Source organism: Hydra viridissima, unplaced genomic scaffold (assembly GCF_058129835.1).
Source record: "Hydra viridissima isolate aposymbiotic clone 2 unplaced genomic scaffold, HvirCarnegie_v1 scaffold_12, whole genome shotgun sequence".
In the NCBI taxonomy this organism is placed as follows: Eukaryota; Metazoa; Cnidaria; class Hydrozoa; order Anthoathecata; family Hydridae; genus Hydra; species Hydra viridissima.
In genome coordinates, this window is record NW_028324311.1 from 14,075,226 (window position 1) to 14,101,689 (window position 26,464).

General features: G+C 28.9%; 3 protein-coding genes and 1 pseudogene across 4 annotated transcripts; 1 reads left to right on the top strand and 3 right to left on the bottom strand.

The window, feature by feature from the left end:
* Window positions 1-3,691: 3,691 nt before the first annotated feature.
* Window positions 3,692-7,533, bottom strand: LOC145193668 (uncharacterized). The gene is made up of 5 exons (XM_090069616.1): window positions 7,306-7,533; window positions 4,715-6,205; window positions 4,342-4,428; window positions 3,948-4,235; window positions 3,692-3,790 (listed from the first exon to the last, which is right to left on the bottom strand). Exons 1-5 carry the CDS (start codon window positions 7,352-7,354, stop codon window positions 3,756-3,758), a joined length of 1,950 nt encoding a protein of 649 aa, XP_089925742.1. The 5' UTR covers window positions 7,355-7,533; the 3' UTR covers window positions 3,692-3,755.
* A 5,636-nt stretch (window positions 7,534-13,169) lies between these two features.
* On the bottom strand, window positions 13,170-15,021 carry LOC149881412 (uncharacterized). Its single transcript, XM_090069113.1, has 4 exons — window positions 14,870-15,021; window positions 14,200-14,286; window positions 13,820-14,107; window positions 13,170-13,621 (listed from the first exon to the last, which is right to left on the bottom strand). Exons 1-4 carry the CDS (start codon window positions 14,919-14,921, stop codon window positions 13,587-13,589), a joined length of 462 nt encoding a protein of 153 aa, XP_089925239.1. The 5' UTR covers window positions 14,922-15,021; the 3' UTR covers window positions 13,170-13,586.
* Window positions 15,022-17,412: 2,391 nt separating this feature from the next.
* On the bottom strand, window positions 17,413-19,205 carry LOC149881413 (uncharacterized). Its single transcript, XM_090067984.1, has 3 exons — window positions 18,444-19,205; window positions 18,014-18,203; window positions 17,413-17,543 (listed from the first exon to the last, which is right to left on the bottom strand). Exons 1-3 carry the CDS (start codon window positions 18,510-18,512, stop codon window positions 17,413-17,415), a joined length of 390 nt encoding a protein of 129 aa, XP_089924110.1. The 5' UTR covers window positions 18,513-19,205.
* A 938-nt stretch (window positions 19,206-20,143) lies between these two features.
* On the top strand, window positions 20,144-22,817 carry LOC149881414 (uncharacterized; annotated as a pseudogene). Its single transcript, XR_016445961.1, has 2 exons — window positions 20,144-20,720; window positions 20,829-22,817. The product of XR_016445961.1 is annotated as an uncharacterized LOC149881414 (transcript).
* Window positions 22,818-26,464: the final 3,647 nt, after the last annotated feature.

A 26,464-nucleotide genomic window follows, 5' to 3' on the forward strand; every position in this document is an offset into this window, starting at 1 on the left:
GCTTTCAAAGAAATTATTTTTGTTAGTGACTCTAGTGATTAAGTCGGCAAAAAAAATAATCAACAATTTAAACTTTTAGTTATAGCAAGCTCTTTGATAAATAATTTCTATTCACAAAGATTAACTCTAGTAGCAAACATTTTTAAAAAAATCCACAAAAATATAGGTCAAAGCAAAAAGTTTTTTTAAAATCTTTTTTTTTTTTTCATTAATTAGAGTAAGAGTTCCACTCTATATTGGCACCTTTTTTGTGCATGTGCGACACCTCCCTCTCTTCTATTGATAATCGATCAATTAACTATCAATATTTTGACCTCAGGATAAATGGTCATTAAGCTTAAAGAAATTGTGCTATTTTGGACTTATTTCCTCTGAAAATGCTGTTTGTTATTTATTAATTATATGATACCATACTAAAACAGTTTCATGAAATTTTAAATAGTATTTAAATAGTATTTGAAATAATCAATGCCAAATCTGATCTGGTAAAATTTTGACCAAATGGTAAAGAAAAGTATCACTGTGAGTATTAAAGAGATTTTAATACTTTGTTGATGAATGTTACAATCGGCATAGTTAGTGTTGCATTTGGCATACTAAATGTTACAATTGGCATAGAAACAGTGAGAAATGCGTTACTGAACAAAGGCATAGGATCATATGTCGCCAATTAAAAACCCTTTTTCACTCTAAAAGACCGCCTGAAACGTTTGAAACGGTGTCGAGAAAGAATCATTTGATCTGTTGAAGAATAGTTTCTGGCAATTTTTAGTGATGAGGCTAATTTTGAGGTACTAAATTGAAAAGGAAAGGTATTAAAAGATAAAAACATGAGAAGAACTCATCTCGCTATGTTATATCAATGTTTCGAGGTGGTTTAGGCTCGGTTACAATATGGGGATGTATTTCTCAGAAAGTTGCGGGTCTCAAGCATTATATAAAACGGAAGAATCAATCACTTTAGCTACAATTATATTCTAGGAAAATGTTTAAAACTCACTTGATTTTCATCAATTAGTTCACTTTTCAAAAGGTCCTGATTTCTAGAATCCCAAAAGTCTTCCAATAATATGTTTTCATTGCTGAGTAAATATAAGCAAGTAACTTTAATTAGCAGTAACATTAGCAAAATATAGATTTTACCAATTTTATACTGAAGTTATCATAGGTTTTGTACTAATAAAGCATTTACTGATCTCACAAGTTCAACAAATTTATTGCTAAGTGAGGATGCATAAAACTTAGTTTTACTGAAATAATGTTAAATTGGTGATTTTTCTTCAAAGAAACTTATTAGAAACGTTAACCATAATATAAGATGTAAAGCAGCTGTACTCTCCATTGGCCCCCAGTATACCGCTCCCCCTGTCCATTTACAGAGCCCATTAGTACAAAGACTAGATCAATTTTCGATCTCCAAAAATAACTATTATCTTCATATACCTTTGTCAAAAAAAACAAGTTGTGTTGCAACCCATTGCAAATGTTTTTTTTTAACAAACCTGTCTCTACTTTACCATCTATTGTGGTAATTTCAATAACATGCACGAAAACATCATTCCACATGATTGCTTCAACAAAGAGGCTCACTGGAACTTCAATTTTAAAAATAAAGGCTAATAAGTGGGAGTTGCTTTTTTGCTTGTTTGTTAAAAATATAGTCTTCAGAAAAGTTACTCAAAACAAAGTCTGTAATGACAAAAGATGTAAATTGCAGAAAAAATAATTTAGAACTAAATCCAGACAAGTTTTTTGAGGCAAACTTAAGTGTGAAAATATATTTCAAGAGGTTAGCTTAGACTATGACAGCATAAAGGTAACACACTATATTACTTGATTTATTGTAAATAAACTCGCTAAAAATTTTCTTTGCGCTGAATATGAAGCGTTGTTAAATCATTATTTAATTAAAGAAAGTATACAATTATGATTTTCAGCTACCTGCAAAATGTCATGCATCATCTAACTTGATCTGGTTTAAGAAAATTTACTTTTAAACAGTAATAATAAAGGATATGCTGCCAATAAAGCCATTAAAACAAGATGATGAAAGATTCCTCTTTCTTGGGTCTTCATATTAAATCATAGTACAGTTTACAAAGATATTTCATAGATACTGTGTGTTTAATATTATTTTTCGTTTTTCGAAGAGCGAAACTTATTCTAATTTACGTTTTTTTTTTCTTTTGTATTATTATGTTTATTGTTATTTAAGTAATAAAATGGGTAAAAAATTTATCGCACTTCATGAAGAAGGTTATTCTCAACGAAAAATTGTCCAAGAAACAAAATATTCAAGGACAGCCATTAGAGAAATCATAAAAAAAATGAAAAACACCGGATCTTTTGAGGATAAAACTCGAAGTGGAAGACCTCCAAAGCTTACAAAACATGACATAAAGTATTTAAAAAATGCGAAATCGGAAAAAAACCTCCAGTGAACTAGCCTAAGACATTCAGGCTGCGACTGGATACATGTTTCCTCATCTTGCATTCGACGACATTTGCTAAAAGCTGGGTTTATTGGGTGTGTTGCAGTTCGAAAGCTTTTACTACGTCGTGGCAATAAAGAAAAAAGACTTAAAATGCAAAACAGCGTAATAATTGGACGCAAGAAATGTTAAACCGTGTACTATTCACAGATGAATCAAAATTTGAATTGTTCGGTAGCAGAAGACGACAATATGTAAGAAGAAGGGTAGGAGAGGCTTCTCGCCCTGATTGTCTACATCCAAGAATCAAGCATGGGGGAGGTTCTGTTTTAGTTTGGGCTCGTATTTCATCACCTGGAGTAGGTGATTTAATCAGAATTGATGGCAAACTGACAGGAGAACAGTATAAAGAAATTTTAAGACATCATGCAATACCATCTGGAATGAGACTAATTGTTAATAATTTCATTCTACAGCAAGGCAATGATCCCAAACATTGTTCCCGAGTGGCCAAAAAATATTTACAGGACATGTGTCAGGAGGGAGTTCTCAAAGTAATGATCTGGCCTCCTCAAAGTCCAGATTTGAAGATTATTGAACATGTTTGGGAATATTTGGATAGAAAAAGGCAGAGTATAACCCCAAAAATGTCAAAGAATGTTTTCGAATATTAAAAAGAGAGTGGGACAGTATTCCACAAAACTTCATTACAAGTTTATATGAACCAATTCCTAGGAGATTCGCTTCTGTGATCAACGCAAAAGGCGGACGTACGAAATCTTAACTGCTTTTTCCTTTTGTATCATATTTTATTAAATTATTTATAGATATTTTTATTTATAATATGTGTCTATAAACCTAATATTTTTTTACTTCATAAGTCGTTCATACTTTTACGAAAAAATCAAAAATAATTATAAACTTATGGCGGGCTAAAACTTATTCGCATTACTGTATATCAATGACCTGGACATTAAACAAAGAGTTGATCAAAGGAATACCGCAAGTGGTCAGACTATCTATTTCTTATGACTATGCTTAAACAAGCTAACGCATATCAATTGTGGATAATGGATAGACGAAATTGTTGCTTATAAATCTATAGTACCAACAAAAAGCATTTTGACAAACTTATTTACTAAAAACATAAAACGTTACACGTTTATCAAATACTTGTTGTTGGAATACTTAAGATAGAAATAAAAATAAATGCTGAAGATAAAACAGCGCGTGGTCAATAAGAATAACACATTTAACATAATCACATAATCTTTTCTAAATTGATTGAAATTATACAGGTTTTTAGTTTGGTTTTTACAAAAATTACCAACCAAAGAATTTCATCAACTTCTTCAAACCTATTAACAGATAAAAATTTTATTGTCGCATTAAAAAGATTATGAATGAAACCTTTTTATCTTATGTTTTCGTAGAAAATTAAAAAAAAACTTTTCCTTATTAAGTTTGTAAAAAGTTGCAAATGTTTTAAAATTAAATGTTATTAACTATCTTTACCTGCAAATATTTCGAAACTCTTTTCCGAGAAAGCTAATTGCTCTTGAAGCATTTTTTTATTGGTCTTCGCAAGAACATAGAGGTCTCTTATTTGGAAGTTACTAACCCTGGTGCAATCTGAAAAGCTATCGAACATCAAATCGATGCAATTTGAACTATCAGAAATTTTTATCCTTTTCTTTAAATCTTCTCTGCAATTTTCAAAGGTTTTATTTAAAATGATGATCTCTTGCACTATTTTCGACAAATACTTGATTGACTCTTTTAACTTGTCATTTAAGCAAGTTCCTTAAGAAAAATTTTAAAAACTTTAAGAAGATTTTAGAAATGGTTAACTTTCATGTGGTTCAGGAAAAATTAAAGCAAACAGGAAAAATAGATTAGACTTAGTTACCATTAAAGATTGTCTCGACATCATTCTTAGAGATATTGATTTTACCAAAAGCTGAATTATCGAGTGCACATCGACAGAAATCGCAAGCTAAGCGTAAATATCACGTAGAATTGTAATCACATAACGAATGTAGTTAAAACCTCACATAGCATATTATGCAGAAATCATTTGAGTAAAATTTAATGGCTCAAGTTGTTTGCATTCTGTTGATATTTTGTTGTTTTCTTTTTAAACATTTTCTTTAATTAAGTGATTTTAAAAATCAAATACAAAAAAAACTTTTTTAAATTTTTAGTAATAGTATAGAAAAAAGATTTCTGTTTTTATGGCTAAAAAATGTTAAAAATTAATTATAACAAATGTAACGAAATACTAAGCAGATCAGTCGTTAAATCATCTGTAGTAGCTGTGGAAGTATCTATAGTTGCTATTGGAGCTCCTGTAATAGCTGTTGGAGCTCTAGTAAATGTTGGAGGTTTTGCAGTTGTTGTTGACGCTTCTGATGTTGTTGTTTGAGTTTTTGTAACTGATTTTGGAGCTTTTGTAGTTGTTGTTAGAGTTTCTGTAGTTGTTGTTGCAGCTTTTGTAGTTGTTGTAGGTGGTTCAGTTGTTGTTGTTGGAGCTTTTGTAGTTGTTATAGGAAGAATACTAGTTGTTGTTGGAGCTTTTGTAGTTGTTGTTGGAGCTTTTGTAGTCGTTGTAGGTGGTTCAGTTGTTGTTGTTGGAGCTTTTGTAGTTGTTATAGGAAGAATAGTAGTTGTTGTTGGAGCCTTTGTAGTTGTTATAGGAAGAATAATAGTTGTTATTGGAGCTTTTGTAGTTGTTGTAGGTGGTTCAGTTGTTGTTATTGGAGCTTTTGTAGTTGTTATAGGAAGAATAGTAGTTGTTGTTGGAGCTTTTGTAGTTGTTGTTGGAGCTTTTGTAGTTGTTGTTGGAGCTTTTGTAGTTGTTGTTGGAGCTTTTGTAGTTGTTGTTGGAGCTTTTGTAGTTGTTGTAGGTGGTTCAGTTGTTGTTATTGGAGCTTTTGTAGTTGTTTTAGGAAGAATAGTAGTTGTTGTTGGAGCTTTTGTAGTTGTTGTTGGAGCTTTTGTAGTAGTTGTTGGAGCTTTTGTAGTTGTTGTTGGAGCTTTTATAGTTGTTGTAGGTGGTTTAGATGTTGCTGTTGTTGGAGCTTTTGTAGTTATTGTTGGAAGATTTGTAGCTGTTGTTGGAGCTTTTGTAGATATTGTTGGGTTTTTTGTAGTTATTGTAGGAGGATTAGTAGTTGTTGTTTTCGCATCAGTAGTTGTCGTCTTTGTTTCTGTAGATGTTGATACTGCTTCTGTAGTTGTAGTTTCTGGTTCTGTAGTTGTTGATATTACTTCTGTAGTTGTAGATATTACTTCTGTAGTTGTTGATATTACTTCTGTAGTTGTAGTTTCAGGTTCTGTAGTTGTTGATATTACTTCTGTAGTTGTAGTTTCAGGTTCTGTAGTTGTTGATATTACTTCTGTAGTTGTAGTTTCTGGTTCTGTAGTTGTTGATGTTACTTCTGTAGTTGTTGATATTACTTCTGTAGTTGTAGTTTCTGGTTCTGTAGTTGTTGATATTACTTCTGTAGTTGTAGTTACAGGTTCTGTCGTTGTTGATATTACTTCTGCAGTTGTTGTTTCTGGTTCTGTTGTTGTTGATATTACTTCTGTAGTTGTTGATATTACTTCAGTAGTTGTAGTTTCTGGTTCTGTAGTTGTTGATATTACTTCTGTAGTTGTAGTTTCTGGTTCTGTAGTTGTTGATATTACTTCTGTAGTTGTAGTTTGTGGTTCTGTAGTTGTTGATACTGCTTCTAATGTTGTAGATTCTACTTTTGTAGTTTTTGTTATCTCTAGAGCAGAAATGTTGTGCCTTAAGCTCTAATGTCTTAAAAAAATTCATACTGTTATTTTGGCAAAGTTATTTAAATTTGTTAGAGGAAGTCCTTTGAGCTTCTTACTTTTTTTTTTTTTTTTTTGACTTTGTATCAAATATTTTAGTTTAAGGACATTAGTATTGACTGTCGATGTTGCGAGGCATAGACTGACATTAACTTATTAAGAGGTATATATATTCATATTTTGAAAAGCTTATCAAATACCATACGGAAACTAAAGATTGATATTACTCTTTTTAATTAAGTTTTTAAGCAAAATGTCTTAGGAAAATTCATCAAACTACTCAAGCAGCTCCCAATTTTTTATTTTCTTAAACAATTGAAATGATTGTCAATGGCTCATGGTCAGTGAACTATAGTTTTTTAGTTTATAGTTATCTAGAGTGTTAATGTCATCGATTGTCATTGTTCACCGGTAGATATTTATACATATGTATAGCTTATATTGGTATTCTTTTCGTATTCCAACATAAGTTTCACACTTGTATTACATTTACTGTTAATTATTTCAATGCAATTGCTAAAAGCGATAACGTTTTAAGAGGAGTTTTCTACTACATATTTTATTTCTACTCACTGCCTTAATTTTTATTTTACGTTGAAATATATTAAGCAAATTGTATACGTGTTGATTGGTGTTTCACCAACTTAATGATATTATTATAATTGTTTGTTAAACTAAATTTACCTGTAGCTATAAAAAAGATATTATTTCGGAAAAGAATTGAAATCATTTTACTATGTGTTACTATGCTTTACAATACATAATTACACTTCATGTTTTTATAATTTTTTTTTTTATATAATGATAAAAATTCATTATTCCACATACTTAAAGCTAGCTTATCACCTAAACGTATATTTTTAGTAAAGCATTCAATCGTCGGGTCAAAAACTTTTTTTAACATGTTCGATTGAAAACGAAGATATCGAATCCTAGTCATATCGTTAGTAAAAAAACAGTTGCAAGAACAAGTTTTCGTGTAAATACAGCCAGAACAGCGGAGTGAAAAGAAATTACGCGTATTTATCATCATAAATATTTTCATCTTTACCTTGACTCAAAGCCAATACCATAAGAAAAATGAGAAATATCTTGTCCATGTTGGTAAATAAAGTTAAAACGACCCTTGCGCAAACTTAAATTTTGCTTGTATAAACACCAGTCTTCACAAGGTTAAGATGACCAAATGAAATAATTTAGAATTTATCACTTTATATCTGTTTCATCTATCATCGCTGATTCAGTGCTGAATCAGCGATGAAAGATATTTCGCTGATTAGATAATAGCTTTCAGTTTCAGCGCATTCTTTATTCTAAAGTTTAACATAATAGGTTCATAAAATGAGAATACTTCTTATTTTAAATTTAAAAAAATAGCTTTTTAACTCAATTGCATATTACCATAATGCAACCAAATAATGACATTAAAAAGTTGAACAAAAACATTTCAAAAGCATCAGGATTGATTGGTATTGCGAATGTATTTCCGGTACATTTTTCTCAGACTGGAAAATTCAGTGACACGACTTTCTGATCCTCGGTACATCTTTAGTTAAACCTAGACAATTTTCAATCTCCATCTTTTTCGATCCCTTTTGAATAAATTTGTTTATATGAAATGCCTTTTGAATAAACATGTTTTATTAAATTTTACCTCGTGGTTTTAAATTCATAATATCCATCTTTTAAAATAAATGTAAACATGAAATAATCGTTCTTCGTCTAAAAGTGCAAAAGTTGTTAGAGACCAGCATATTCAGGTTTATTTAGCTTTCTGTACCAAAATCAAAGTAAAATTTATATCCTTCAGCGTAGCAAACCATATTGTATATAAAACTGATGAGCCGGTTTCTGATGACAGAGCTGTTGCTACTTCAATTGGGTTAATTTCAATAACATCATGAATAGCGATGTAATTCCACAAAATCGCTTCAACAGATGTTTGTTTTGTAAATAATTATCACTTCTCAGAGGAAGATCAGCCATTAGTTTATCAAAAATTTTCATTTTTTAAAATACATGGCCTACTTCACACACGGCCGAATATGTAACATGTTTTCAGCGTTTTAATTTTTTGCCAGAGACCCTGGGTTTGATTTTTGTTAATATATATATATATATATATATATATAAACATATATATATATATATATATATATATATATATATATATATATATATATATATATATATATATATATATATATAACATATATTATTACTATTATTGTTATATAAACTAAATAATTAGCTTAGTTTATATAACATTACTAAAAGTTTCACGCAACAGCGATCATCAGATGTTATAAACCAAAAAAAGCGCCGACAAACCGCTATATACCCACTAAATGGAAAATGCATTAAGACAAACCTTATATTGTATTTGCAATAAAAAAACTCAGCAGCATGAAAAGAGGCATTATTATATTGGGCTCACTGAAAAAACTTTTAAATACAGATGGTATAAGCATAGAAATTCTTTTCGTTATGAAAGTAAGGCAAACTCCACTGAACTTTCTAAATTTGTATGGGAGTGTAAAAGTAAAGGTTTAGAACCCATCCTTACGTGGAGCATTCTCGTTCAGGCATTTAAACCTGGTGGCAGTTACTGTAATTTGTGCTTGGCCGAAAAGTACCACGTTATTACTTCGAAACTAGACTTGCTCAAAAAACGAAGCGAACCAACATCAAAGTGCCGTCATGAAAATAAATTTTTAATAAAAAACTTTAATGCCATCATAGCAGACACTCCATAGCACTTTTTCCGTATATTTTTTCGCTACGTTTTTTTACGGTTTATAACATCTGATGATCGCTATTGCGTGAAGCTTTAAGTAATCTAATATAAACCAAGCTAACTATTTAGTTTACATAATAACAATAGTAATAATATATTCGCTCTACTTATTCTACGTTGTATTGAGCACTCTTACTGAAGATATTAACATAATTTCTACAATAATACAATGCTATATATATATATATATATATATATATATATATATATATATATATATATATATATATATATATATATATATATATATATATGTACATTCTTTTATAATATATTAAATTTCTAACTTTTGTAAACCACTAAACGAGATCCTACAATTACAGATCAGATTCATTAATTTTAAGAAATGGATGAAATTAAAAACATTATAATTCGTCATGAAACTAATCCTGCAATTGGACTTTGTTTTCTAAGATACCGTAGTTTTATTTTACATTCTATTTAGCGTTTTTGTAGTCTCTGCTCCTTTTATCAAATTAAAAAGTGCTTATAACGCGATTTCTATGTAAAACTGCATTTTAAAAGTTCTACTTCCTCTTTGGTTTAAAACTGCCAACAGTTTCAAGGTCAAAAGTTTATCTATTTTAAACAATATGGTGCCTTACATGCGCAATCTTGTTGAAGGAAGTTCCTATTATTTGATAAATGAACTTTTAAATCAAATTATTTTCAACCATTGACATTCCTCATAAGTGTTTGTCATCTTAGGTTTATTGGCTTCTTTTTGAATAACTACCATTACCGTCAATTTTATATGAAAAGAAGTTAGTGGTAAAATTAGTTCAATAAAGAAATAAGCAATCATTAAGTTAAGCATTGTGTTCCTCATTTTGATAAAATGCAGCTGTAGCAATTTTGTGCACAAAATAAAAGATTCAATCTCTTTAATGGAGTAACTGTGTTTATGGTTGTTGGTCTTAAGTAATTAATGCCTTATGTAATTAAAGTCACATCACAGGCTAATACCAGTGGAGATTTCATTAAAGATGAATTGGAGGAATCTTTAAATACAGTAAGAATAGCTGGTTTTAACATTCAAAGATGAATTGCTGATATCTATCTAACAAATTCCTTAGCTTATTCAAAATCGCTCAGCATTAATCCATAAGATAAACCGGAAGAAAATTTCTTTATCACAAATTTTCCCACCATTTTCGTTCACTGATTATGGTTTTAAAGTAAATTATTATTGTTATTATTGTTATTTCACTAGTTTCTAGATGCTGATGTTTTTTTTGTTTTAGATTTTGACATTTCTGAAGCAGAAGAAGATATATGAGTGAAAAGAATGTTTTTATGGAATACTACTTTTACTAATTTATTATAATTTATTATACTAATTATCTTGTTAAAGTAGTGTATTCTAGAAATACTAAAAATTATTGTAAAGGGTATTAAAATTAGTAAGTATAAAAAAACATATTATTAAATATACCTCATTAGTTTCAAAAGTGGTGATACTTACAATGCAGTTCCTCTGAAAAGTTATGCGTCAACTCAGTTTTCAAGGCGTTATACTTTATATTGAAATAGCTTTAAAGTTTAATTGAAGATCTTCTATTTGAAGGATATAGCTATGTTCTAACCTCAAGTTTTTAGAGTGGCCCATTAGAGAGACATATTCAATGTATTGTAAAGTGAATGGCGGCAGGCTTCTAGTTGAATTACTTAAAGGATTTACTTCTTAGAAACTTTTGCAAATAAGGTTTTTGAAAGATAACTTTAACTTTTGAAAACTGGATTTGAATCTATTTAATAAAGATGTGAATCTGAATTCTATTTTAGAACTTTACAATGGTATTAGAAAGTTCTTAATGATATTAGTAGATTTTCAACATAGCTAATATCTCATCCCCTAAAGCTATTTTATACATGCATTTTTTATATTTTAGTTGTTTAATTATTTGAAAGGAACTGTAAAATATGGTTTTACTAATTTTAAAAAAATAAATTTTTGTAAAACTTTCAAAACAAAAATAAGTAAAAAAACTACAAATAAACAAATTACTACAAATAAAGAAGCAATTTATTAACACAGAAACTTAAAATACTAAAAAACTGCCCTTTCGATTTTTGCCCTACTTATGCCTCATATCCGACCGTTGATAGGGAAGGTAATGGTTGATCCATGCTGTATAATTTATAACCATCGATATTCTTAAATAAAGTATTATGAACTGCAAAAGTTAACTGGTAATATCAGAATGATCTAAGTCGAATTTTGAGCTTATCTATATTGTTCATTGTAAAAATGCGACGCAAATGCAAATTAATACTTAAAACTCCACTAAAAGTCTTTAAACTTCCTCTCAAAGTCTTTAAATCGTATTGTATCTTTCTTGAGTGAGTGTCATTTTTTATTACCTGCGTTTACAGTTTCGAAAACAGGAACAAAATTTCTGGTATTTTTCAGCATTATTTCAGATTTAAAAAAATTTATACTCAATGATTTCTATTAGCAAACGATAGTGTTTTTGTTCCACTGTAACGAAAGGATCAAAAGATTTTTCGATGCTGGACTTAGTAAGACTTTTTCTGTTTTTGTTGGATTGTTAACAAAGTTTGGAAAATATATTGCCGATTATTAACAATTTTGAAACAAGTTTGTAAGAAATAAGAGTGTGACGATTAAAAAGCTGTGACAAAGGTTTCTTTGATGTTTTAAGCAAGTTTAGTAATTGGTTATTGTTGAATTCTAAACAATAAACTATATAGTTTATAAATAATAAACTATATAGTAAGCAAAAATGTTCTTTTCAATTGCAATAAAATACAATAAAAAAAAAAAGAAGTATTACATAATATTTCTCTTTTTTTTTTTATTGTGTTTTATTGTAATTGAAAAGAACATTTTTGCTTACTTTTAAAGCAATATTTTAGATCGAAACAAGCAAAAATCAATCAAATTGTGAGAATTATATCAGGTAATATCGAGATTATATAAAAACCCCAACCAACTCTGACATGTTTACAAAAGAGAGAAGGTATCTATTTGACATTGCAATTAAATGAAACCAGCTATTGCAAATCCAAACCCTTTACTAGTATAAAAAAATAATTTTTTTATTTGCCGCAAATGTAAGAATTGATCAGTTTATTAACTAAACAAAATAAAATTATAAGATATATTTCAATTTTTAATAGTTTTTTCTTTATTTCACAAAATTTATGAGATTTTTTAAGTATGAAAACTCATTTGAATCTCACTATCGATAAAAAACAAAAAAAAAAGATCAAGGCTTTGAATGCTGGTCAGAATTCTTATTGATAATTAGATGGATTTTTGAGAGTTAATTTTAACAGTTTAGCAAAATAAACAAAGCTTATCAAATTTTATACTAAAATTACTCCTTCCTAACACGAAGAAGTAATATCTTACAACTCACGCACTTCAAAAAGGACAACGCTAAATCTTTTTTAAGTTAAAAAAAGTTTTCCAGAACCTGAAGAAACTTTCATGAGTACTTGCATTCATCATTGAGACACCTGAGCAATGTGGAAGTTCCATTTTTTATCCAATTTTTTTTTTTTTAGAAATAAGTGAATCTATATATTTCCAAACGTCACACATTGATCTGGTTGCTTATTTTATTTTGCTTCCTACAGCACAGCATGGCTGTACCGTCGATTATAGTACTTCTTGTGTTCTAACATCTTTAGTCACTAAATAGCGCACAGCAACACTTCACCCTATTTTTTTTAAAGCAGATATAGATTTTTTAGATTATAAAAATGGCGTGAAAATAGTTGAAAAAAATATCGAGGTTGTGAGGCTCTCTAACCTAAAGATTACAATCCTTTTTTCGTTTATGATTTGTGTTTAGTTTCCGTATAAGAAATTATTTCTACTTTTATTCTCTGAACTGTTTTCTTTAATTTAGATTGTGTAAACTTATTCCCACTATATTCGTTAGTAATAATGAAAGGGTGGCAAACTTTTCTGACTGTATTTTGTGATGACGAAAAAAACAGCTTTGAGAGATTGAACATTTTTCAATTAAGCCCAGCTTCAACTTAAATTGTATTTACTTTTAATAAAAGCCAAATGAGAACTAATAATCTTTTAACCCGATGCGAAAAGTTAACCCGATGCGAAAAGTTTAACCCGATGCGAAAAGTTCGTTTTGTGATATACCATATTTCCAATATTTTAGATTATCTTTACACATTTATTTAAACAGTCACTTAGATTATACCAATCAATATTAGCAATAACTTTTAGACATTTCAGGGATATTGTCGATTGGTTTGTGTTATAGAAAATAAATTTAAACTTCATGGTTTAAAATAAAACGAGAAAAAGTTATTTAGAACGGCGATTCGGAATAGCAAAGAAAAAAAATAAATTCGGTTGATTTTCTAATTATCATGCAATTACTAAAAAGTTTATATCAAACTTAAATTAATTAAGGTAGGAAAACCTTTGCTTAGATTCGGCTGGTCTAAATCTTTTTACTACATCGAACAAATATAAAGATTAACCAATTTAAACTATTCACAGAAAACTTGAATAAAGTTTGATTTTTTTTTTGAAATTACAAACCGACGAATTCCAACAATCGCTTTAAACCTATAAACAAAAAAGTTAAAAAAAAAATCTGAAAATCTTTCTTAATTTATCTAGAGCAGTATAGCAAAAATGTTTATTAAGTCGGAAAAAGTCTAACTGTTTTCCTAAACTTTTACATACATATTTCTATACATAATAGTATATACATATACTATTTCCCTAAGTATTTAAAGCAAACTCAATGCAATTTTAACTTACCTGCAAATGTTTCAAAGCTTTTCTCTGAAAAAAGTAATTGTTCTTCTAACAGTTTCTTTGAATTCGTTCCACGATCGAATAAATCACTTAACTGGATGTTGATGACCAAGGTACATTCTGAAAAGCTATCGAGAATCGCATCAAAGCAGTCCGAATATTCTGGTAGTTTAACTTGTGTCTTTAAATCCTTTCTGCAACTGTCAAAAGTGTTGTTTAAATTAACAATTTTGTCGATAGTGGACGAAACAAACTTAATTGATTCTTTTAACTTATCGCTGAAGCAAGTTCCTTAACGAAAGATTTAAGTAATATTAAAATTTTCTGTAAGATATTTACCAAAGAGTAAAATGTAATATGAAAATACTGTTTTCTCTTTTTACCGTTAAACTTTGCTTCAATATCATTTTTTGTCAGTTCGGTTGCAGGGATGGTTGAAGCATTGAAGGCGCAACGACAGACGGTGCAACCTAAACAATTTTAGTTAATGTAACCAAGGAGAAATTTAGGAAACATAGCATTTAACATACACAAATTAAAATTTAATTGGATAATGATCATTTTCATTAAATAATCATGTCTTTATTTAAGACACTTTCTTTTTCAAAGCTTCAGCATGATGTGTATTTTTACAGCTGACAAATTACATTAGTATAAAGATTATAATTTTAGACAGATGACAAACATTTAAATCATAATGAAGTATGTAATCTCTGATTAAATACTTTTATTCACCATCAACTGACTCCTTTCCATGTACAATAATCAAAAAAAATAATAATAATAATAATAATAATTTTTTCATCGTAATATTTCGATTATCAGTGATATGTATAAATCCAGTATTCCTATTTAAAAAAATAACACCCTAACATTTAAACAATAAAATAATATACGAACTGGATGCGCCGAAATGACCATTTACAATATTATTGCTTACAAACTTTGTTTGCCACAAGATGGAGACTTCGTATGTCAATATTCGAGTCTTAAAAAATAACTTTAAAAATAAAAGTTATCTTCCTGCAAAAAATGATAAAATAACAACTTTACCTTGATTCAAAGCAAAAGTCTGAACAAAGAACAGAAAAATAAGTTTGCTCATGATTGCAGATGTTTGTAAACGGAATACAGCTGCATTTAATAAAAATGCTATACTCTCCTTTGTCTTCCTACTTAATACTATAAATTGATCTTCTGCTTTTTATAACTTATCTATCAACGCTGATTCAGCGCTGCAACAGCGTTGACAGAAACCAAAACCCAAAACCATTTTTGCATTTATTGCGTTTATAATGCTGACGAAAAAATTAAGGTATTTAAAAAATATAATTAGATGTCGTAAAAGTGCATTGTTACTTGCAGCACTTATCTTACACGTCGCTCTAAACTTTAAAGGACTTATGAAATCTTAACTCTTTTAAACCTTATTGCGCAAGGCTTCTTTTTTATTAATTTTTTTTTTTATCTTTATTATTTGATCCAACCAATAAAAAAGAAATCTACACATGGAAAGCATAAACTATTTTAAAAAGTATAAGAGCTATTCAATTAGTAAATAAAAAAAATCTTTTTGGGTTTGCTTACTGATCTCAAAATATAACTGGATGGTGTATTCTATTGTTTATTTTTTTAAAAAGTTGAAGCTAAAATAGGCCTCTCAAGATGGCGGCGATAAGAGCTCATAGCAATGACCGATGTACATTTTGTACGGTTTAAAGAAATAGGAAAGAAAATAAATAAACAGAGTTTTAAAAGAAAAACTAGAATATGAAATAAACTTTTAGTATGTCTACAGAAATCAAATGATTTAAAAAAGAAATAAAAAATAAATACTTAAAGAAATTATTAATTTAAATATTTAAGTTCAAAATATTCGATAAACTTTTTAAGTGTAATTTACGATTAAATCAACACTTGTATATAATTTATGTACCTTTTATTCTTATTTACTCAATGCAGTGTGTTTGAAGGTTGATAAGATTACTGCATGGTAAGCGCAGTGATGCCTACTTACAATTTTGACAAATTTTATATTTTAAATTTTTGTAGCAAGATACCAGATATGTACATGCTGCATGAACCATCAGCTAAGTGCTGTGAGTACGCACAACTCAGGGGCTCCTTCTAGGATTACTTAATACATGAATGTAATTAATATCTAATGAGAATATTAAATTCAAAATATAATTTTTTAAATATTATATATTATTTTACTTATTTTACTCAAGAATAATATATTCTTTGTTATATTCCAGCTCTCAATAACTGAGTCAATTGTTTTTGACTTAATATTCAAAACAACTTTAAAAATTAGGGGAATTTACATTTAAAATTAATAAGAGAATTTATTTATTTAAGGAAATTATTATACATTATGTATGTTATTAAACATTATCAAAATTATAAATGTTATCAAAATATGTATGATACATATAAATTTACATCTTTAAATGTTAATTATCCCTTAAAGTTTAGGGATAATCGCTCCTAGTTTAAGAAACAAATGCATAAAATAAGCACCTTAAAAAAAGTTCATAATCTATTAATTAATTTCTGAATATAGAAATATTTAATGAACAAGCTTCTCCCATAACTCACCTGATAGCTGAAAACTATTCATTTTCACTGATTAAACTGATTTCAGAAAAATATACAAAAATACATCTTGATTGCATGGGTAAAAAGCAAACTGTCCAACTAACTGGATAGAAAATACTTGATTGTCATCAAGTTCTTAATATTCATGCAACCGTTCGTTTGTTTCGCAGCCATCTTGGGAGGACAAAACTAAAAAAAACTTCCCGTATACGCTGTCCAGTTATTTTTTGAAATCAGTGGTTTTGCCATATTTTAAATAACAAGACTTATTGAAAAGTAAAAATAAGTAAAAACATTTGTCGAATGCTTTTAGGCAATAGTCATTTACAAGCAGCCTCCATCGAAATTACAACGTTGTTTTTATATATCAGACAAATATAGCTTGAGATCTCATCAACGACCTTTACAATCTTTTTTTAGAAAGTGAAATGTTAGCTTTTTTTTTTTAATCTTAATAAATGGTTTATTGGTTCTTTTTCCTATTTTAAAAATCAAAAGAGACGAACATCTGAAGCCGCACCGTTTCAGCGCTGAATCAACGTTAACAAAAAATAAAACTTGATTTCTCAGCCTCATGAACTAAACTGCACCCAAAGGTGACATTTGATGATTAAATGAGCAAAGAACATATTAAGGAGGTTGTTAAAGATTGCACTCTTCTTATTTCAAAATTCATGTGTCATTGAGTTTTTGATACTTTGGTTGTTTGTTTAGGGTTTTGCTTTGGAGGTTAATAGAATTTTTTTCATTATCTTCCATCGTATTGGTTAATGCTAAGTTTAACTACATTTACAAACAATTTTTAAAAAAATGAAATGATGAGGGAAAGGGAGGGTTAGGAAGTAATATTTTCATAAACTACGTTCATAAATTTAGTAATCGTGATACAGTTACCCCATTTTTTTCGACGCACGCATACGTTAGATAATGAGTAGTTTTTTTTCAAGTAAAACTTAAAATAAGCACTTTTTTTTTGTTGGTTAGCAATATCATTTTTAATTCGAAATGCTTTTCATCTGTCTATTTATTCGCCCATCTCCTTGATCAATTGCGCCCTGAAACCATCTTGAAACGATCGGGTAAATATCTTTATCCTTGGAATTAAGATACTGAATTCTTACTGTTGCTAAAAGAATAAAATGAAAATAAATTAAAAAACTCAATTTATTTTTTGTTTAAATATAAATTATTTTTAAGTTATTTTTAAGCTCTAATACGTATACTTTGCAAATTAAGAATTACATTAACTGGTTAGCAGTTTTAAAAATATGTGCATATGATAACCGAGAGCAATTAGCTTATCGGTTCAAGACAAACTTCTTATGCTCTTTAAGAATCATATAGTTGAATACTAATAAATCATGGTTTACATTGGCAATTAATGTCTCTAGTTAACAATAAAATATGGCATTAATAAGTTCAAGTCACCAAGGGAGAACATAATATCTTACAAATTCACAACTAATGACAACACTGGTAATTGTCATAAGTACTAACATATTGTATTCTTTCTTAGTGTTGTAAACATATTTTTGTAAATATAAAAATATGGTTGACTTTAATAGACTTAAAATTTACATAACTAGTAATACTTACATAGTAAGCACTTTAACACAAAATGATAACATCGCAACTTAATCTTGCCCACTCCAGTAGCTATCATCTTACTTGAAGATCCGTTTAGATTACATAAAACGCTAAAATTTTTGGAAAACATGGCTCCCAACACACATCGTATGTATTTTGGACGCTCAACTTTACTGCCAATAGAACACAGACATTCGACCTAAAAACAAATAATGCTACATATTACAACTTTTTTTATTTAAACTATTTTTTCAAAGGTAAATGAAAATGTAATGCAGTATAATATAACTAAGGTATTATTAAATTACCTTTGATAAATTACAATTATAAGACTTATAAAAAAAACTTATCTTTGATCTTATAAAATAATAATTACTAGTTTAAACGCAACCTGTAGACTGCTAGAAACATTATAATATAAAAAATAATTTCAAATTACATAGAGAGCCATCTCAGATTTCATCTGTAGCATAAGGTTAAGCCTCTCCAAATTTTCCTTACTTTCCATTGGAAGGCCAGGGGGAACAACAATGTCTTAATTGTCCAAAAAACTTTGAACTTCTAAAAAGTTATTTTTTTGCTCCAGTTCTGTTAATCTTAACTCCAAAGCTGCTAACTTCTCTATAAACATACATAAATAATTAAATAATATTTCATTGCATTTGAATCTTATTGGAAAACTGGTTTCAAAAACACAATCTAGTTATTAAAATGAATACGTACACGGATGAAGGTGTTATGGAACTCAAATATTTGGAGTTAAAATTTTAAACATTCATGTTATTTATCCCTGTAGGTGAATTGATTGCTGTAAAAATGGTATTCTAGCACATTTTTGTGCTGTGTTATTAAGGTCACGGAAAAGAGCGTTATTTAAAACCTTTATCTGCACAAAAAAATAGAAATGTGTAATTTTGTAACATGAAATAAGTATTTTTTTAAAGCCTTCATCCATTTATGACTTTAATTAAAACACAAATTTTTTTTTTTACAAAAAATAAAAATAGTTTTCTTTTGTCAATATATGTCAGCATCATAATCAATGTATGTATGCTTAACACATATACAATGTATAACAAGTAGTAAAACAAAAAAAAAACAACAAACAAATAGTTTATCAAAAACTTTACTTTCCTGATCCCCAAAAACTTAAATAGGTTTCTCATAGTTTTTAGAAGTTGATGTTCCTTTTAATAAAATGCTATAATTATATGCATTATATGAATATACATACATACATACATACATACATATAGATATATATATATACATATATATATATATATATATATATATATATATATATATATATATATATATATATATATATATATATATATATATATATATATATATATATATATACACACATACACACACATATATATATATACACATACACACACACACACACACACACACATATATATATATTAGGGGTAGTCATTTTGAGGGAATTTTTGAAAACGAAGTACATACCCAGCTAAAGTTGGAGCAAATATGCTAAAACTTAGTCAAAATTTTTTTTAGGTCAATCGGGTGACTTTTAAGTCCCCCTCAAGACTAAAGTTGTTAAGAAATTGTACTTCAAAAAAGGAAAAATCGGGTATGTTCAGAGTGTTTGAGGGGGATCTAAGTGAAAAAATTATTTCGGTTTTTTTTTTTTTTTTTGTTATTTGTTATCTATATTTTCATTTTAAAAGGGTAAGTCATCATGTATTTTACATATTTTTGGTTAAAACGATATTTACGAAAGGAAAAAATGAAAATTTTACGTTACACGAGAGGTTATGAAAATCGGCAACGATAAAAAAATTCTTATAAAATAATGCCGAAGAAAATGTGCTGAAGATGCTGCCCTCTATTTTTAAGTCACTAAGAGTTTTTATAAACAAGCTGCACCTGAAATTTCGTTACATTATTTTATTTTTGTAAATAACTTTCGTATTTACTTGATTGTTATTAATTGAATTACAATATAAAGTAAAATTGTATTGAAGTTTTTAACTAATTACAAACCATAAAATCTATTTAGATTGAATACAAAAGTGGAAAAAAAATTGTAAAAGATATTGGCAAGAGGAAGTTTCTCAGATCAAGCAAAAGCAAACTTTTTATCATAAATGAGGCTAAACCAGCTATTACATCTACATATCTAATTTAAAAAAATTGTTTTGAATTTTAAACTTTATGTTAAAAATTTAAATATTGATTTTTTTTTTCTTAAGGTCTTCAACTCCCTACTGGAATGGATATTCTTCAACACATTGCCTACAGAAGATCACTACTTCCTCATAATGTTAAGAAGTCAACAATTTTATCATGCCCTCCTAACAAGATTCAGGGTTACAAGAGATGTGAAGTAGATGATTGTGAATGCATTTTAGGCTTAGTTAAAAGACCATGGCTTAAAGCGGGATTTCAAGTAATGTCAGATAAAAATATTATCAAGAACCTAATGAAGATGGATAAGAAGTGTTCAGATTTGAGTAGAAATAAATACAGAGGAACAGCTAGAGACAAGGTTAATCAAGGGGAGTTCATTTCATTTTTGAAAAAGCTGTTTTTGATTGGTTCTACAGATTTAAAGAACCAAATTAGGAAGGATAAAAAACGCTCAGATAAAGATAAGCACGATGATTTAACTTTTTTGGAAGACCAGGAAGGACTGAGACGTTTTAGTTTGGGATCAGAAGATAGAAAATTTAGCAAAAAGGTTTTATGTTGTTTTTAGTGGGTTAATTTGACCTTTTTTTATTAAAATTTGCTAATTTAACATACATTATTTGTTAATACACATACACTATGTTAAAACAAATTTTAGGTTTCTGAAGGTATGAGGAAGAGGACAAGGCTAGAAGATGAATCTCCTAAGATTGATGCTACCTCAGAATTAGACTTGAGTTTCACTGACACTAGCGCTGATTCTGATTCAGAATTTGAACCCGAAGTTTGGAATCATAGAAGAGCAGATGATCATAACATTACTGCCAAAGTCCCTAAGAATATTTTTGATGGAAATGTATCTATCATAGCTACTGCAAATGATATCTCCCCTAATGTCTTACAAAAAGTAACTGGAGCAATTCTTCAAGATTGTGGAGTTGATATCGCAAAATGCAAAGCCAGTGCTTCAACAGCATTAAGGAAGATGAAAAAAACTGCCAAGGATACTGCAGAAATTGCTAAATTAGATATAAAGAAGGCCGTGGAAAAAAGCCGTTTTCCCTGTATAATTCATTTTGACGGAAAGACTTTGTTTGAAATGAATCATGGAAAAAGATTGAAGAATGAAAGATTAGCTGTACTCGTTAACATTGAGGGGGTGTCACATTTTCTTGGAGTACCTGCCTTGCCGTCTTCTTCAGGTGAAGATATGTATATAGGAATCATGAAAATACTAGAAGAATATGACCTCATTTCAAAAGTATGCGGAGTATGCTTTGATACAACTTCAAGTAATACTGGGTCTAAGAAAGGATCACTTATTAGGATTGCAAGAGAGGTAGACAAATACCTTCTTCTACTAGCATGTAGGCATCATATCGTTGAGCTTAGAATGGTTCATTTCTGTGAAGCAGTGATAAAAGAGAATAGCATAGGGCCTGAAAATCCTTTATTCGTAAAGTTCAAACATGTTTGAGAACCCTAAATTCAAATACGACAAAAATAACCTGACCTCTTTTGATTGGAAAACCGTGGAAGGAACAGTTTTGAAGGAAGCTGCAACGAAAACTTTAGATTACTGTGAGACTTATATTACTAAGAAACGCAATATGAGGAATGACCGAAGAGAGTTGGCTGAACTAACCATGCAGTATTTATCCCCTTCTGCACATTTCAAATTAAAGAAAACTGGAGCTGTTCATCATGCTAGGTTTTTAGGCAAGAGTTTATACTACCTGAAACTTCAGCTTTTGTGCAAGCAATTGACATTTTTGCAAGAAAATGATAATCTACGCGAAGATTTGAAACTCATCTGCGAGTTCATTGTATGTTTTTACACAAGGTGGTACCTTCAAGCACATAAAGCGATTCAATCTCCTGCGTCTGATCTTGATGCAATCTTTCAGATGAATGAGTATAAGAAAGTTTGCTCCAATCCGGAGGCAGTAGACGCTGTGTTAGCATCTCTTTATAAGCATACATGGTATCTTGATTCAACGATTATTCCCTTGGCTCTTTTGGATAAAAATATTTCTATGGATAAAAAAACAGCCATTGCAGATGCTTTGCTTTCCTTCCAAATGCCGGATCCAGATTTTTTTTAAACATAGAAGCAAAGATCGAATAGACGAGATTAATATCATAAACAATATGAAGGTACCAACCCTCTCTCTTTTGGTTAATGAGTTTTCATATTTAATTTTTTCAATGATAGGGTTGGATAATCAGAGAGTTAGAGAGTGGTTGTCACTTCCACTCCAATATTGGCACACCCAGTCCTCGTTTAAGAATTTTGAAAACTTTGCCAAAATATTAATTGTTGTCAATGATCATTCTGAACGAGCAATCGGAATGATGCAGCAGTTTGTGCAAATATACGAAAATGAAGATGACAAGCAGAACAGACTTTTAACTGTCGACCAAGTGAGGTCAACTTTCAAGGTTTTTGGTGTGGGAAAAAGTAATATTACAAAAAAAAAACTATCAGAAAGCCTGATGTCACTCTCTAAACTGAAGAAAAGGAAATTGTAGACTTAGGAAATTGTTGTTCATTTTAAAATACTTATTTCAATTAATACATAACTTTTGTTTTGATAGTATTTGTTAAGATTTTTACTTAATGGTAAATTACTTGTTTAGTTCAAAATAGTTTGTTTTTTTGGTTGATTTAAGCGGGAATTTTTCCGGCTGTCAATCTGAATGAATTTTAAGTATGAAAATACATAATTTGCTGGTTTCATAACCTCTTGCGTAACGTAAAAATTTTCATTCTTTTCTTTCGTAAATATCGTTTTAACCAAAAATATGTAAAATACATGATGACGTACCCTTTTAAAATGAAAATATAGATAACAAATAACAAAAAAAAAAAAAAAAACCGAAATAATTTTTTCACTTAGATCCCCCTCAAACACTCTGAACATACCCGATTTTTCCTTTTTTGAAGTACAATTTCTTAACAACTTTAGTCATGAGGGGGACTTAAAAGTCACCCAATTGACCTAAAAAAAATTTTGACTAAGTTTTAGCATATTTGCTCCAACTTTAGCTGGGTATGTACTTCGTTTTCAAAAATTCCCTCAAAATGACTACCCCTAATATATATACACACACACACACACAGATATAATATAAATGTCATATATGCCTAATATGAAATGTATATGTCATATTGTATATGCAATTGCATATACCATTTATTTATATACTGCATATATTATGTCAATATTTTATATATGGCATATATTATATTCAATATATACAAAATACATACATATAAATTATTATATACAACATTTATATTAGAATATAACAACTTTTATGCATGCATGTTATGTAAAGAATGTCTGCCAATATTTTAAGGTGGATTTCTCTGACTTTTCCCTGATATTTTCCTGATCTTCTACCTGTTTTCCTTGATTTAATTTAAAGTTACCCAAACTCAACTTCACAAAAATTGACCTAGATTCATTTAAAAAAATGCTCTTCAACTGCAAAAATGTAAACAATAATACAACCCACACTAAATGTATCAAGTATTGATACATTTAATATGGGTTTTATTATTGTTTATATTTTTGCAAGTGAAGATTCAAGATTCGCTTGATGCAAGAGAAGTTCATAAAACTATCTGCCTAGTAAACTTTTATATTACATGTACTATATACAACTTATTTAAGTTATGTAAGTTTGATGAAGAGCCATTTTCCCTGATTTCTCCCTGATTTTTCTAAAATTCAACCTAATTTCCTTGATAATCCTAGATTTTTTGCAGATATCTGATTTCCCTGACTTTTCCCTGATTTCCCCTGATCTGGCAGACACCCTGTATGTATGTGTGTGTGTATATATATATATATACATACATACATACATACATACATACATACATACATACATACATACATACATACATACATACATACATACATACATACATACATACATACATACATACATACATACATACATACATACATACATACATACATACATACATACATACATACATACATACATACATACATGCATGCATGCATGCATGCATGCATGCATACATACATACATACATACATACATACATACATACATACATACATACATACATACATACATACATACATACGTACATACATACATACATACATACATACATACATACATACATACATACATACATACATACATACATACATACATACATACATACATACATACATACATACATACATACATACATACATACATACATACATACATACATACATACATACATATATACATACACACATATACATACAGAAATACACACATAAACATACAACTATACACGCACATATACATTTTAGCTGTATTTTAACTTTTATTAATTGTTAAAATAGAGCTAAAATCTCTAATATAAATACAAAAATGGTGTCATCATAAAAATAAATTAAAAACTCAACCAATGTCAAAAATTATATCTGAATGTGTAACTAATGGATAAATGTAAAATATTTGTACTTACCAGCGTAACGGTTTTATTAAGAGGTGTAGGAGAGTTTGAGTTTAAAACTTTAGTTGAAGGGTAAAAAAAGCGTTTGAAAGAAAAATAATAATAAAAAGCTTCAAACTAAACTAACTCTATTGAATAGTTTTAATTATTGAATGAATCTATTTGAGTAATTTTAATAATTAGTCGCATGGTCTAAGTGAATATGTTCACTTATCTAAGTGAATATGGTCTATCTAAGTGAATATGGTCTATCTAAGTGAATATGGTCTATCTAAGTGAAGATGGTCTATCTAAGTGAATATGGTCTATCTAAGTGAATATGGTCTATCTAAGTGAATATGGTCTATCTAAGTGAATATGGTCTAAGTGAATATGTTTACTTAGACCATGCGACTAAATTATTAAAATACGTTTATAAAACTTACGGGAAACTTTAACGATTCAAAAACACGCGGTACAAAGTCGGTTAATGGTTGGCAAGAAATGCCAAAAGTTAGCCAATTATAGCCAATACTGACCCGTCAGTTGGACCAACTAAAGCGTGTTTACTGGGTCCTGTGTAAAGTAGAACATGATTTTTTGGTTTTATTTTTAGAGAGTTCTAATGCATTTGATAGCTCCATAATATTTCGGAACAAGATATGATTTTCTTTCTTTTTTTTTGACTCAATTTCAACTTTAACAGAGAGAAGATTTCCACCTGTAGACATCTTGAACTGCTCTACACTTAAAATGCTTTCACTTTCCATTTTATGCTTTAACAATTCAGATGCTACTTGTTCTGCATGTTTATCTCTAAGTGATTCACTAATATCTACGATATTGGTTACAGCTTTACTTTTGCAACAATCATGAGAAACTCCTCTAAAATTAATAGTAAGAATTTTATAACAGTTTTTGAAATAAGTAAAAACAGTAAATAATATATTGAATCAAACTATAAAATAACATAAAGAGAAAAAATGTTTTAACTGAGGTTATTTTAAACCTTATTTTTGAATTATAAAATCATAAATATAAATAATCTTTACTAAGATTTAAATCGAGTCCGCAGATTTTTTCAGCTACATTTAAAGTATTTGACCTTGGCTATTTATTTGTCTGGATACATATCAGAGGTTCGCCTAATAGTACTCCTATTTACCTAAAATACATTCTTTTTATCAAATACATTATTCTACCTGAAGTATGTTATATAATACCAATATGTATGTGTTTGTGATTATATATATATATATATATATATATATATATATATATATATATATATATATATATATATATATATATATTTAAAACGAAGAAACAACAACTAAGTATGGTACTTAAAGTTTTATGCCTAACGGCAATCATCAGCCATGAAATACAAATCAAAAATATAAAAACCGTTACAAAATTACAAAAAAGTACTGTGTCGTGTGCTCTGACGTCATGATAGAAAGAGAGGGGGAAAGGAAATAAAAAAAGAAAGAAAGAAAGAAAGGAAATGAATAAAGAAACAAAGAAATAAAAGAAAGGATATAAAGAAAGAAAAAAATGAAGAAAAAGGAAAAAGGAAAAAAGGAAGAAAGAAAGATAGAATGAAATAAAGAAGGAAATGAAGAAGTAAAGAAATGAAAGTAAGCAATAGAGAAATAAGGAAAAGACAGAAAGAAAGAAAGAAAGAAAGAAAGAAAAAGAGAAAGAAAGAAAGAAAGAAAAAGAGAAAGAAAGAAAGAAAAAGAGAAAGAAAGAAAGAAAAAGAGAAAGAAAGAAAGAAAAAGAGAAAGAAAGAAAGAAAGAAAAGAAAAGAAAAGAAC